The sequence below is a fragment of the Tachypleus tridentatus genome, chromosome 7, assembly GCF_004210375.1.
Source record: "Tachypleus tridentatus isolate NWPU-2018 chromosome 7, ASM421037v1, whole genome shotgun sequence".
NCBI lineage: Eukaryota > Metazoa > Arthropoda > Merostomata > Xiphosura > Limulidae > Tachypleus > Tachypleus tridentatus.
In genome coordinates, this window is record NC_134831.1 from 94,405,202 (window position 1) to 94,421,549 (window position 16,348).

At 36.8% G+C, this 16,348-nt stretch overlaps 1 protein-coding gene across 1 annotated transcript in view; it reads right to left on the reverse strand.

Annotated features, from left to right (window-relative positions):
• Nucleotides 1-16,348, reverse strand: part of LOC143257730 (protein HIRA-like) — an 86,582-nt gene that overhangs the window by 6,567 nt on the left and 63,667 nt on the right. The window contains 5 exon segments of the mRNA XM_076516763.1: nt 1,034-1,070; nt 1,073-1,138; nt 6,680-6,738; nt 7,379-7,540; nt 7,807-7,967. Coding sequence (XP_076372878.1) covers nt 1,034-1,070; nt 1,073-1,138; nt 6,680-6,738; nt 7,379-7,540; nt 7,807-7,967 — 485 coding nt within the window.

Genomic DNA, 16,348 nt, shown 5'->3' on the forward strand with positions numbered 1-16,348 from the left:
TATATTACAAAATACTAGTCCACTAAAACACAGGGAAGACTAAAGGTTAGTTTTATATTATTGGATACATAACATGAGTACACATGCACCGGGTAAATGCATGTTATGTAATGTTAGCTTGGCATGTCTGGAAGGACTATAATAAAAAATAATAAACATATTACATTATGAGACTTAAGCTACTTAGACTAAACATTTGTATTTTTGTGTTATAATATGTAGTCATTCTAGTACAAAAAAAATCATAATTTATATTTATTTCCTAATTTTTTATGATGGTTACAAGGTTGGTCAAATGACAGACCCCACATAGTTAGAGTATATAAAATAACAAAATATAAAGTCTTACTAAAAACACACATTTGAAATGTATTTAGAAGGTTTTAGAGATTACACAAATAATATTTGATGAGTTTTGTGATGAAGAACAGTTTTTAACAAAAACATGAAATCACTTTGCACTGAGACTCGATATTCTCACAAATAAATCTTTATAAAAAATATTTTGTTAAAATATCTGATTATTTATGTACAAAAACCTTGTAATCTTTACTAATAGTCTACCAAATTTTGTGAAGGTACACTTGTTGTATCAAATGTTATAGTGCGAATACTTAATGTGTGCAGATGTGTAGATTAAGTTGCATATATTATACTGAGCTTGTTGCAAAAGGGTTAATCATATCTCACTTTTAATCGATACATACAATCACACCAAATGGATGTTAAAGAAAACATTCCTGCTGTATTTTTCATGAAGGGTAAAATTCCAAAATCATATCCACATTTCTCTGCAATACCAATTATAAACTCTCATGTTATGTACCTCAGGATGGCTGGTATGGGTATTAAAACTTTTACTAATAAAGCAGAGAACAACATTTTAACCTTCCTAAGTTATCTTCAGATTAACAAAGAGAGAGTTTGCAACTGACTGTTGCCAAGCACACACACACAATGTACAGATATGTACAAAAGAATTACTTTTCATGTTTGACTCTTAGCATAAATGTTATAGACAGTATATACTTACCAAGCTCCCACATCAAAGTTAAAGATGTAAGACTTTTAGTTGACAAGCTAACAACTGGAGCTCCATGTTCTGTTAATCCTGTACTTCTAATACTGAGGTCAGTTCAGCAGGGGCTAAAGAAACAAGTCTGTCTTTTATTAAACCAAACATCACATCTAAAATAGAAAAGATTAAGGTATTTTTATACACTAAACATTATATCCTAACCATAAACAATTTATTTTACTCTATGAAAACAGATGTAGCTGAATAAATGTATAACTGTTTTAAATATGCCTTCTTCTGATTCATTCTTAAACATATAAAAGGATAAACTTTATTCCATGTGTTAAAAAATTAACATTACAAACGTTATTTAAGCAGTTCTTCACATAAAGGCTAGTGTAACTAGCTGTCTGTTATTATTTGATAGATTCTGAAGGCAGAGTTTATTAGAAATAACAGTAAAAACAACACAGGTCTTCTACTCATAGCTGTGTGTATCTTCGGAGCAAGGTGAACACAAATCAAACTTGAACTTTCCACTGTTGTTCTGGTTAATGACAGTATCTATATATAATACATACAACTGCTTCTTTTAGACAAATCCAGTATTTGATATTTTAAAGTGAGCTTTTGTAATCCATATAGACCTAGCTTCGTGTAATGCATTACATGTTAGAAATCTTGCTCACTTTATGTTGACAGTCAGAAATTTTAAAACAAAACTTAAGTTTTTTTCTTTCAGCCCTTTTTCACAATGTATGTTAAACTGCACATGTCACAACCTTTTACAGAGTGACAATCCAAATGTAAACCACTGCATGCAAATAAACTTGGCATTAAAATAGTTCATAAATCAGAATTTCATACAAGTTTAAAGTTTATTAATTTCATAAACAATTAATTGGGACATTTACTCTCTAGGACAACAGGTGTACATAACCCAAGCAAAGTTACTCATTACAACAGGTGTACATTACCCAAGCAAAGTTACTCATTACAACAGGTGTACATTACCCAAGCAAAGTTACTCATTACAACAGGTGTACATTACCCAAACAAAGTTATTCATTACAACAGGTGTACATAACCCAAGCAAAGTTACTCATTACAACAGGTGTACATTACCCAAACAAAGTTACTCATTACAACAGGTGTACATTACCCAAGCAAAGTTACTCATTACAACAGGTGTACATAACCCAAGCAAAGTTACTCATTACAACAGGTGTATATAACCCAAGCAAAGTTACTCATTACAACAGGTGTACATTACCCAAACAAAGTTACTCATTACAACAGGTGTACATTACCCAAACAGTTATTCATTACAACAGGTGTACATAACCCAAGCAAAGTTACTCATTACAACAGGTGTACATTACCCAAACAAAGTTACTCATTACAACAGGTGTACATTACCCAAGCAAAGTTACTCATTACAACAGGTGTACATTACCCAAACAAAGTTACTCATTACAACAGGTGTACATTACCCAAACAGTTATTCATTACAACAGGTGTACATAACCCAAGCAAAGTTACTCATTACAACAGGTGTACATTACCCAAACAAAGTTACTCATTACAACAGGTGTACATTACCCAAGCAAAGTTACTCATTACAACAGGTGTACATTACCCAAACAAAGTTATTCATTACAACAGGTGTACATAACCAAGCAAAGTTACTCATTACAACAGGTGTACATTACCCAAACAGTTATTCATTACAACAGGTGTACATAACCCAAGCAAAGTTACTCATTACAACAGGTGTACATTACCCAAACAAAGTTACTCATTACAACAGGTGTACATTACCCAAGCAAAGTTACTCATTACAACAGGTGTACATAACCCAAGCAAAGTTACTCATTACAACAGGTGTATATAACCCAAGCAAAGTTACTCATTACAACAGGTGTACATAACCCAAGCAAAGTTACTCATTACAACAGGTGTACATAACCCAAGCAAAGTTACTCATTACAACAGGTGTACATTACCCAAGCAAAGTTACTCATTACAACAGGTGTACATTACCCAAGCAAAGTTACTCATTACAACAGGTGTACATTACCCAAGCAAAGTTACTCATTACAACAGGTGTACATTACCCAAACAAAGTTATTCATTACAACAGGTGTACATAACCCAAGCAAAGTTACTCATTACAACAGGTGTACATTACCCAAACAGTTATTCATTACAACAGGTGTACATAACCCAAGCAAAGTTACTCATTACAACAGGTGTACATTACCCAAACAAAGTTACTCATTACAACAGGTGTACATTACCCAAGCAAAGTTACTCATTACAACAGGTGTACATAACCCAAGCAAAGTTACTCATCACAACAGGTGTATATAACCCAAGCAAAGTTACTCATTACAACAGGTGTACATAACCCAAGCAAAGTTACTCATTACAACAGGTGTACATAACCCAAGCAAAGTTACTCATTACAACAGGTGTACATTACCCAAACAAAGTTACTCATTACAACAGGTGTACATAACCCAAACAAAGTTATTCATTACAACAGGTGTACATTACCCAAGCAAAGTTACTCATTATAACAGATGTACATTACCCAAGCAAAGTTACTCATTACAACAGGTGTACATTACCCAAGCAAAGTTACTCATTACATCAGGTGTACATTACCCAAGCAAAGTTACTCATTACATCAGGTGTACATTACCCAAACAAAGTTACTCATTACAACAGGTGTACATTACCCAAACAAAGTTACTCATTACAACAGGTGTACATTACTTGACACACCCACTCTCTCACAATTTGCCAATATTTCTCTGATGTCTTACACTAGTTTATTTGTAACCAATAAAACACCAGAGTTGTATACATCACATTATGTACTATATTGTGTTGTTTTTCTGGGGCATTGTCTATTCCTTTATTCAACATCAAGTTTATTCTCACACGAATTGCACTAAAGAGTTTATCTGAATTTTTACACGTTCGCATCACACAGTTTGAAAACGAGGAATATGGGATAATGTCTACATTTGGAATGTTATTATTCTTTGTTCTTAGGGGCATTGTTTAATTATGTAAACATTAGTGATGTCGAGAAAACCCACTTGTAGAGAAAAATGTGTGTGTAAAATGGCTTGTTTGGATTGAAAAAATGTTGTTACATAGAGGATAGAACAATGATAGAATGTTGTTACATTGAGGATAGAACAATGATAGAACGTTGTTACATAGAGGATAGAACAATGATAGAACGTTGTTACATAGAGGATAGAACAATGATAGAACGTTGTTACATAGAGGATAAAACAATGATAGAATGTTGTTACATAGATGATAGAACAATGATAGAACGTTGTTACATAGAGGATAGAACAATGATAGAACGTTGTTACATAGAGGATAGAACAATGATAGAACGTTGTTACATAGAGGATAGAACAATGATAGAACGTTGTTACATAGAGGATAGAACAATGATAGAACGTTGTTACATAGAGGATAGAACAATAATAGAATGTTGTTACATAGAGGATAGAACAATGATAGAACGTTGTTTGTTCCTCTACATAAAAAAAGTTTCTCAACCCAAGCGAGCCGTTTACATATATATTTATGTAAAGATTATTTAGTGAAGTACTAATACTGCTATGAAAAAATAGGCTTAAATTCCATTAGCAGCCAACAGAAAAAATAAAATAAACCCAGATATATTCTTGTAAGTATTCAGGTACATTTCATGTGTATTCTTTATCATTATAAAAGTAAGTAAAATGTACACATTAGAAATCAATACAGTAAGATTGAGAAAATTAATGGAAAAAAACAAACAACAAACTTACTACAATGGAGCATTGGCAGAGCCATCAATATATCTATGTATGTGACCAAAATAACAAATAAAATGATACCACCTGTTGTGCTAAAATACAAGTTCTCTATACCCAAGGTTGTTTGAGGATTACGAAATGTAGCGCCATCTATTAAATAGCACCACAAACAAAACTATATAAAAAATTGCACTTTTGGGTATTTTAATTTACAAGCACAAGGAACAGTTCTATAGGCAACGTCTCTCTTAATAATAATAAAAATGATTCAGAAAAAATGTTTGTGAGTTGCCCGTGCATCATGTAATTTGACTTGATTTACAACTTCTGCAACAGACTGTTCATTAGACATGGTTCAAAGGTCAACAAAACAATAAAACCCAGTATAAATGGATGTAAACTGTTATCAACTGTAAGATATTCAGGACCAAGAAATGTTTGTGTTTTTTTTTTGTTTATTTTACAATTTGCAATTATCCAAGAAAAACCCCGTGTACATAGATTTAGAGAAAACAGATAAAATACGAATTTGTTTTGGGAAAAAAACAAATGTTTAATATTCATTTAGGAGGTTTTACATAAATGGATAACAAAAATCAGTTCATGCCCAGAACAACCCACACTCTTTACTATGTAGTAATGGTCCAGAGCAGCCCACACTCTTTACTATGTAGTAATGGTCCAGAGCAGCCCACACTCTTTACTATGTAGTAATGGTCTTTACTATGTAGTAATGGTTCAGAGCAGCCCACACTCTTTACTATGTAGTAATGGTTCAGAGCAGCCCACACTCTTTACTATGTAGTAATGGTCCAGAGCAGCCCACACTCTTTACTATGTAGTAATGGTTCAGAGCAGCCCACACTCTTTACTATGTAGTAATGGTTCAGAGCAGCCCACACTCTTTACTATGTAGTAATGGTTCAGAGCAGCCCACACTCTTTACTATGTAGTAATGGTCCAGAGCAGCCCACACTCTTTACTATGTAGTAATGGCAGAGCAGCCCACACTCTTTACTATGTAGTAATGGTTCAGAGCAGCCCACACTCTTTACTATGTAGTAATGGTTCAGAGCAGCCCACACTCTTTACTATGTAGTAATTTCTTTACTATGTAGTAATGGTCCAGAGCAGCCCACACTCTTTACTATGTAGTAATGGTCCAGAGCAGCCCACACTCTTTACTATGTAGTAATGGCCCTGAGCAGCCCACACTCTTTACTATGTAGTAATGGTTCAGAGCAGCCCACACTCTTTACTATGTAGTAATGGTTCAGAGCAACCCATACTCTTTACTATGTAGTAATGGTTAAATGTTTAGTAAGAATATTACATCACAAGTTTTGATTTTTTGTCCACAAATGGCTTGTAACATTTTCTGAGAGCTTGCCACAGTTTGTGAAACTATAGGTAGTGTTTTTAGTGTTATAGTATGCATCCCTTCATGGTTAAAACATCATGTAATTAACATATTAGTTCACTGCGATAATATTAATAATCAAATAAATTTATAACCAGTTAACAGAAAGACTGATCCATTTTATTTTGTTAACAATACAGTAACTCCAAGAACTATGCTGTGCAAGTTCAACAGTTGCGTTTTGGTTTTTCTAGTTTTTTTTTTATTTTTTCAGACCTGTTTATATCACATCAGTTATATCATCAATTATTGTGGTAAATGTACATTTTGTAACCTGACACAAAACTCTTGGTGTTCATATATATTTATTAATTTACTGAAATCTACATTACAAACTGGTGGGAATTACAACTGGGTCCATGTAAATCTTTTAACTAATACATAATCCTATAGACCTTGATGTCTTACCTTGCATTATTGGAAGTAAAGATTCATTTTTAACCAGTGTCTTCAGTTCCTGGATGTTCCTTGCAATATTAAAATAAATTATGATTTAGTTTTAAAACAAACTAAAACTCATGTGCAATCCAAACTCAATTACCATGAATAACAATGGTTTATAACAAAAATGAACCTACATAGTTATCAGAACTTTGACAGACAGTATAACCTTTCATGTGTGAAAGGTATTAATAAAATAAGTTCCAAAACCATGTTGTTACAATATAGATTCCATTTATTAAAACCTGAAAATACTAAATTTTCTACCTATTGTAGTCCACACACACACACACACAATCCTTACTAAAAATATGATGAGAAAATCAACTTATAATGGGACACTCATATGCTCTAGTTTATTACTCAAACCAAACTGGCATTTAAATGACCAGCTAATGTATTGCTCATTGAAAGATATTTTAAATTCTGTCTCTGTGTACATTTGATAATGAATGTTTTAATAATAGTGACTGTTTGAGCAGGTTTAGGTTTATTGTTTTTTAAACATACTATAAATATAATGCTAAGTTCTATGTCTCCCACATTTATCACTATTAACTTTGTATCGTAAGTTTTTACATATAACCTTACATTTTTATTTATCTGTTATTACAAAATTTAGAATAAAACTTTTCATTAAAACAAAGATTTAACAGTGACACTTACCAAACTGACACACAACCTCTAGAAGTTAATACCATTACATACTGGTCACTACATGTCAATCTAGTTGCCGGAGAGGACAACACCACAGGAGGTAGGAGACGCTGACCTCCAGCAGAAAACAAAGACAATGTACTGTCTTCACAAACCACACATGCTGCATGTCTAAAAACACACACACACACTGATATGAAACCAGCTACACATTTCATATAAAAGTAAAGGCAACAGTTATAGTAATTTTAACATAATTTGAACTTCAAAGTTTTATACTTGCAAACTAAACAACTAAATAGGTTTAAAACAAGTGAAAGATTTGGTAATATGTAAGATTAGAGTTGATTATGTTACAAGTACTGCAAATTATTTCACTTTTGAAACACGTCAGTTAACACCTAACCCAAAAGTAATGTTTCTCTATATTCGTGTACCTGCTTCCGGCAATCCCAGCTCCTCTCGATGCTAATACAGCCTCCCATACTGGTCCACCTTGTGACAAGCATTTTAACTTATGAATTACTAAGCCAGCTCCAATACTGATGTTATTTTCCAGTTCTAAAGTGTAGGTCTGATCAACCTTACCACTTCCAATCTGGAAAATATGTAGAATTAAACTATCAAGCAGTCTAAATATACTGACAACTACACAGTATGTCTTTAAACTGAATCACTTGTCATGCCATTTACCATTCAGTGGAGAGGGTGATCCCTTAAAACAAACTATATATATAAATATAACATAAATCAACTGATGAACATGCTACTTGTAAACATTCACTGTACTGATATAAAATGTACACGGATGGAGCGTGCCACTTGTAAACATTCACTGTACTGATATAAAACGTACACAGATGGAACGTGCTAACTGTAAACATTCACTGTACTGATATAAAACGTACGCAGATGGAACGTGCTAATTGTAAACATTCACTGTACTGATATAAAACATACGCAGATGGAACGTGCTAATTGTAAACATTCACTGTACTGATATTAAACGTACACGAACGGAACGTGCTACTTGTAAACATTCACTGTACTGATATAAATCGTACACAGATGAACATGCTACTTGTAAACATTCACCGTACTGATATAAAACATATATAAGGTTGAACGTGTTACTTGTAAACATTCACTGTACTGATATAAAACATATATAAGGTTGAACGTGTTACTTGTAAACATTCACTGTACTGATATAAAACGTACACGGACGGAAAGTGCTACTTGTAAACATCCACTGTACTGATATACAACATACACTGAACATACTACTTGTAAACAATCATTATACTGATATAAAACATGTAATTGTCAACAATTATAATTTTTAAATTTCTAGATTTTAAAGATCAATTTTCACTCTCTAACTTTCTGAAGTTTTACATAATGTAATATTTTTACATTTTTATTCTTATAAACAATTGTAACAATGGCACGATAGTAAAATGTGAGCTATTGTGATGTGTCACACAGACCACAGATTGGTGCATTAGTACCAGATAAAAGAAAATGATGATTTAAAAACTGTGACCAATGCATAGTCTAGTTGGAATAACTTCCTCTTTCTGATCCTTACAGAAGCAAGATAGCAAAAGTCCAATAGAGGGTTTTATCTGAAAAGCTTATAATTATGTTGCTCACTCCAAGTCAACTGCCAACTGGCATGGAGCCGAGCCTTGAATACAGAACCATAGTCTGTACATGGGACAGGCACAGTCCTGATAGCACCACAGCAAACAGATGTAGCTGTTGTGCCAGCGAGCTCATTCCCTTGAATACCAACATGTCTTGGTATCCAGAAGAAGTGGATAGAAATGGATGATAAAGAGAAATGAGCCAGTTGGTTTTGTATATCAATGAGAACAGGGTGAGAACTGACGTGAAGCAATTTCAGGGTCAGTAGAGAGCTAAGAAAGTCAGTATAAATAGTACAGTTAGCGTACTGCATAGCTTTTATATGATCCAGGGCAAGAGAAATGGCATGAAGTTTGGCAATGAACACAGAAATTGTAGAGGGGATCCTGTGTGTGGGACCATCTAAACACAATAAACCATGGCACAGCTCATACAGTCACCTGATTTTGAACCATCAGTATAAAGGGAATGGAAGGATCCCTGAAAGATGTTCGGCAAACAGAAGATGATAATTTCAATCGGGAGTATCCGCCTTTCTCAGATGACTCAAAGAAAGGTCACATTTGGGAATGGTAATAAGCCATGGTGGGATGGGCTGGCCAATAGATATAGCAATGTTATCAAGGACAGAATCAATTCAGCCAACTGTGCCTGGATACAAAGGCCAAAATGGACAATGGCAGACCATCTATTCTGAAAAAGCATGGCCCACTGAGGAAAGAAAACATAACCCCAGGAGGGATGGTGTGGTAACGACTAAAGTTTTGCCATATACAGTAAAGGTAGTTGCAAGTGACAGAAGTATAGAAGAAGTCCACAAGACTCAGTGTATAAACATTGAACAGGAGAAGTGCAGAAAATCCCTGTGCAGAGCTAAAGCCCCTGATGGTGAAGAGGGTCCAACATCTTCAAGGCCAAAGTCCTGGCAGAGCCACAGACCAGAGACTCATAGTCCAGTTTCAATCAAGTAGGGCACGATAGATTTTTAGCAAAGAACATCGATCTGCTCCCCAAGAAGTGGAAGAGAGGACAGGAGAATGTTCAGTGCCCTTGTACACTTGACACACAGCAACTTGATGTCTGAAATAAAAGTTAGCTTATGGTCAAAGAGAAGCCCCAAGAACTTTACCTCAGGGACCACAGGAAACAACTTTTCTAAAACAGAGATCAGGGTTGAGGTGAATACCCTGTTGGCAGCAGAAGTGCATGCAAATGGTTTTAGAGCAAGAAAAGGCAGAACCATTTCCTATGGTCCACTACAGTAGACACTTGAGAGAAGTCTGTAGCTGCTGCTCAGTAAACCTTATGCTTGACAACTGACATGAAGTTTGGAAGTCATCTGCATATAGACCGTTTGCAACTGTAGTGGGAAGTTGTACAGTAATGGCATTAATCTTCTAAATGAAAAGTGTAACACTCAAGAAACAGCCCTGCGAGACTTCAAGTTTCTGTGAGAAAGAACAGGAAAGTGTTGAATCCACATGGACTTGGAATTGCCAGTCCATTAAAAAATGTTTACTAAAAATGGCCTAATGGTCATGTAACCTGTATGAGTGGAGGTTTCTACTTACACATACTACAATAAGCTTTCTCAAGGTAAAAAAATCCAAAAACAAGATGTTGTAGCTTGAGAAAGGATTCCCTGTTTGACATTTCAAGTTGAATCAGGTGGTCCACGGTGGTGCACTGACATTGGAACCCACACTAGGTGGGAGAGAGGAGGTTGTTTGATTTGAGGAACCAAACAAGATAAGCATTAACTATCCTCTCTTAGATCTCACAGAGACAGCTTGTAAAGCTATTAGATGACAGTTTGAAGGAATCTTGAAAACAGGAGGTGAATAGCATGGCACCACGCATCAGGAAAAACATTCTCCTGCCAGATCCGGTTAAAAACAGCCAGAAGAATAGCAAGAGAAGTGGGAGAGAGATATTGCAGCATCTCGTAGTGAATATCATCATGTCCAACTGATGTACTGCTAGACTAATGAAGAGCAAGTGAGTTCCACAAGAGTAAAGGGGCGATTATACTCATAGAAATGATCAGCCCAAAAGGAAAAGATGACCGCTCTATCTGAGTCTTCACGGCTAAAAAGATGGGGGATGAGGCAGAAGTACTATATGCATGAGAAAAGCTTACGGTGAGAGTAATGGCAATGCTCTGGGTATCATCAACTTCCTGGCCATTGGATAGCAAGATCCAAAGGGGGAAGGGAGAACAAGTATACTGCCCACTGACCTTCCAAATCTTGTATTTCTTCCACCACCCATTCCAAAGTGATATGGTACAGTGAACTTAATACAAGATCCCTTCTCACTTTGACCAGCCGAGCATGTGCATAGGCTCACTGGAATGCAATGCAGTTTGAAAGAGTGGGATATCTACAAATGGATTGTTTATTAGCCTTCCATGCCATGTGGCAAGCAGGATTCTACCATGGAAGAGGATACTGTGGAAAATATGTCAAGGTTTTAGGAATAGACAATACAGTCACTTTCTGCTGCCACAAAGTTATTTATTTATGGTACACAAATGATGGCAGGATCAATTTCCAAGGATCATTGTCAACCCTTAGGAGAAATAAGAGAAAAGTGAAGGGGAGCAGACAGAGAAATCAATAGCAGTAAAAGACTGACTAGATGCATGAAAACAGGTATAAGTACCAATATTGAAGAAAGAAAGGTTATGTTCCAAGAGCACACACTCTACAGAGCGTCCCTTCCAACAATATCAGCACTAATCTAGAGGGATTATGTTCATTAAAGTCTCCCATGGATAAAAGGGAGATGGTATTGTTCGATGAGAGCATCAAGGTCTGATTGATTATAGGTCTCCTCAGGAGACTGGTAGAAAGAACAAACAGTGATGGTACAACCCAAGGAAACACAGACAGCTATAGCCTCAAGGGTATAACAAGTGGCAAAGATAAGATGGGCACATGGTGATCAATCAACAGTATCACCCCTCTATCACACAACCTCTCATTTTTGTACAAAGAAAACTGTCAAAAGGTGACTGTATCAGCAGGTTTCAGAAATGTTTCCTGTAAGGAAAGATGCATAAAATAATAAGAATCAATCAGTGCTTTGATGTCATCCAAATTAGAACTGAAACCTCGATAGTTTTAATGTATTAAAGTGGCCATTGTTACTTATGTAAAGGAGAATTGGACTGAGAGCCCCTCTGTTTTCGACCACATCATTTCTCTTTATGATGTGGTCTATCGACATCCGTGCATCCTGCCTTGGGTTAAGTGGACAAGTCTCTATCGGTAGATGACAATTCCAGTTATTGAGGTTGTGAACAAATAATCATTTTGTATCTCAGGGCTGAAGAAGAAAATCCAAAGGAAATGGATCCACGAAGCCACTGGAAGGAATAGAGATAGGTGTTGACATTAACTTGTCAATTCTTTTAACCATGGAGGGCAAAAGCTTCTTCATGTGGTTTGAAAATGACTTTGTCAGAGACACATAAAGATCTGTCTACACTCCCGCTGTTACATGGGAATGGAGTGCAGCATCATACATCCAAAATGGAGTGGTGGACAGTAATTTTCAAGTCTTGGGGTAAGAAATGTTGTGAACTGCTTTCAAACACTGTACCTCTTTTTTCCTCCACCCACCTAAGGCAAGAACAAAAGTGAAAGGGCGAGAGTCACTATATTTAGCACAATGAGGATCCATTACATATTTATAGGCATCACGCTCCTTGCCACTGCAACAAACACACATCAAGGAATCATGGCAAAATGTTGGAAACATCTGAGAGAGTTCAAAACATATGACCGTGCCTTGACATTTAGATAACCTGTCTTGATGTTGGCAGGTGGACACGGTGATGTAAAGGACACTGGTTGGCATTATAATTCCATCTTTGCAAGTGAAGACACACCTCCCTGCAGAAACTCCTTTGTTGGAAAAATCAACAAGGATCTCTGGCTTGGGGATGTTTTTCAAATTCTTCTCAACAATAACTCCTCGTCATTTATTCAAAGTAGCATGGGGAGCAACTTCAATGGGTACATCTCCAATGGCCTTCAAATGCAAGAGGAGTTCACTCTATTTTAGTGGATGTTTACACCAAGATGTCCCCAGATATCATTGGTCCTTTAATACCACCATAGCTTTTTAACTGACTTAAGAGAGTCAGCAAGTGCCTCTAGTCCCTTCTGAGTAAAAAAGACACACATTTGCCCCAAAGATTTGTCTGATAAAAAATGTAATATCAGAAAATGAGGTACAGGTGTTGAAAATTGTTGTTCCTAATCTTGAAGACGTGGTCATTTACTTATGCTCTGTTTTTTATTATTTTGAGTTGGGGGATCCATAACAAAGAAAGAATATTTTGGTGCCCACTGACCCCACCCCCTATGGAGCCCTACGAGGTAATGCATTACAATGCCAAACACAGACACTGCAGCAACATCATGGTTTCATGAGCACTATACCCAAACAACAGAATCAGGCACAATGTTCACAACACCCATTGAGAACATCCAACACTGGTACTTGGTTAACCCAAGCCCAAGTGAACAACGAATTGACCCTGGGGTCCACCCTAAGGCCGTACATCTACAGAAATTCAAGGCCAAAGTGGTGTGTTAGCATTGAACCCCTCAACCACCCCTTCACGGGTTGCCACGTACGTTAAACATGTGGGTGGATGTTTAGATCCTAGAGGAGGTAAACTTGAAAGTACAGAACCTTCTCTGGAAGGTCCCCTCACCATGTACAAGAATCCACACTGAGGGGTTGTCAGGTCAGTGAACAGCATGTGATATCGTCCAGGCCGGTGTACGGCATGCAATATCTACCCAGGCCTGTATACCGCATGCGATATCACCCAGGCCAGTATACAACATGCGATATCACCCAGGCCAGTATACAACATGCGATATCACCCAGGCCAGTATACAACATGCGATATCACCCAGACCAGTATACAACATGCGATATCACCCAGGCCAGTATACAACATGCGATATCACCCAGGCCAGTATACAACATGCGATATTATCCAGGCCAGTATACAACATGCGATATCACCCAGGCCAGTATACAACATGCGATATCACCCAGGCCAGTATACAACATGCGATATCACCCAGGCCAGCATACGACATGCGATATCACCCAGGCCAGCATACGACATGCGATATCACCCAGGCCAGCATACAACATGCGATATCACCCAGGCCAGCATACAACATGCGATATCACCCAGGCCAGTATACAACATGCGATATCACCCAGGCCAGTATACAACATGCGATATCACCCAGGCCAGTATACAACATGCGATATTATCCAGGCCAGTATACAACATGCGATATCACCCAGGCCAGTATACAACATGCGATATTATCCAGGCCAGTATACAACATGCGATATCACCCAGGCCAGTATACACCATGCGATATCATCCAGGCCAGTATACACCATGCGATATCATCCAGGCCAGTATACACCATGCGATATCATCCAGGCCAGTATACACCATGCGATATCATCCAGGCCAGTATACACCATGCGATATCATCCAGGCCAGTATACACCATGCGATATCATCCAGGCCAGTATACACCATGCGATATCATCCAAGCCAGTATACAACATGCGATATCATCCAGGCCAGTATACAACATGCGATATCATCCAGGCCAGTATACACCATGCGATATCATCCAGGCCAGTATACACCATGCGATATCATCCAGGCCAGTATACACCATGCGATATCATCCAGGCCAGTATACACCATGCGATATCATCCAGGCCAGTATACACCATGCGATATCATCCAGGCCAGTATACACCATGCGATATCATCCAGGCCAGTATACACCATGCGATATCATCCAGGCCAGTATACACCATGTGATATCATCCAGGCCAGTATACACCATGTGATATCATCCAGGCCAGTATACACCATGTGATATCATCCAGGCCAGTATACACCATGTGATATCATCCAGGCCAGTCCTTTAATACCATTGAATTGCATCTTTGCATGAAATACAAAAATGTGTAAAATAGTGTATTTAAAAAGTAATATAAGCAAAATCAAGTCAAATTATTTTGTCACCTGAATCCGAGATATTTTATTTAACGAAATGTTTGAGCCAAAACTTTGATGTTCACAAGTTAATACAGCATGTGATATCACCTAGGCCAGTATACAGCTTGTTGAGTTTATGAAACATTACAAGCCATACCACCTCAATCTAATAAGCAGAATTTGCTTCACAAAATTTATAAAGAAACTGTTTCAAGTACTTGATGTACCTCATTTCCTTGTACTTCCATACCTGTATTGAAATGTCTCCCTAAATGTATACAAGTAATGAAAAATTAGTATTGTGAGATACTATATTGTACAGTGGAGCACCATTCAGCCACGGAGCAGTAAACCGAGAAATCGCTTAAGCCGCTGTAGCAAGTCTTGTGAGCGAGGATTATCACGGCTCACCTCTAATTTAAGAACGTGTAAAAACGAGGCTTACGTATTTAATCCTGGCTTTATAACTTCAAGGGGATATTTAAAAAGGATTTGCTTTAATTTGGGAAATAAATAAAATATATTACAATAGAAATCGACCGTTAATCTACCTTATCCGCTCTCTATGTCAGCTTTATGGAGGCCACCATTGTTACCAAATCACACCTCTCCATACATTAAAGTTAATCCGCGGTAAATCCGTGAAAAAATGTGTTCAATAATTAAAGTATTATTTTTAATTCCATAATCCTATATAATGATCACTCAATGGCCTGGATGAGGCTCCTCGGAGGAGCTGTTGGCGACTTCGGCTTTTCAGTCACAAAGGTTTAAGCCGCGGACCACTTAAGCTGTGGTTAAGCAGGTTGACCCCCCAAATACCGCAGCTTAACAGCACTCCACTGTATTTACCTACATGAATATAATAGTACTGTCTGTTGTATACCTATGTAACTACTTTGTTGGGTATGATTGGATGGATCTTTATCGAATTTGGTATGGAGATTCATCTGGTCTATTAGGAGATACATAAACATTTTCAATTTTTGTGAGCATATTTTTACAATTACATATAAGGGAAGCAACTTTCTTGTTGTAAGATAATCTTTCGTAAACCATGAACTCACATAACTTCCATCCAGGGATGGTACTCCAGCTGGTATTGGACATGTTAGCAGTGTTACTGTGTTTTATAGAAGTTTTGTATTTTGTACACTGCAGATGAGAAATTGTAGGGAAGAATGTTTTCTTGTGACAATAAGTACCTTTGAATTTGTCTAATACAATAGATTAAAACTAGTAGTTGTTTATAACAGGTGGTGAGG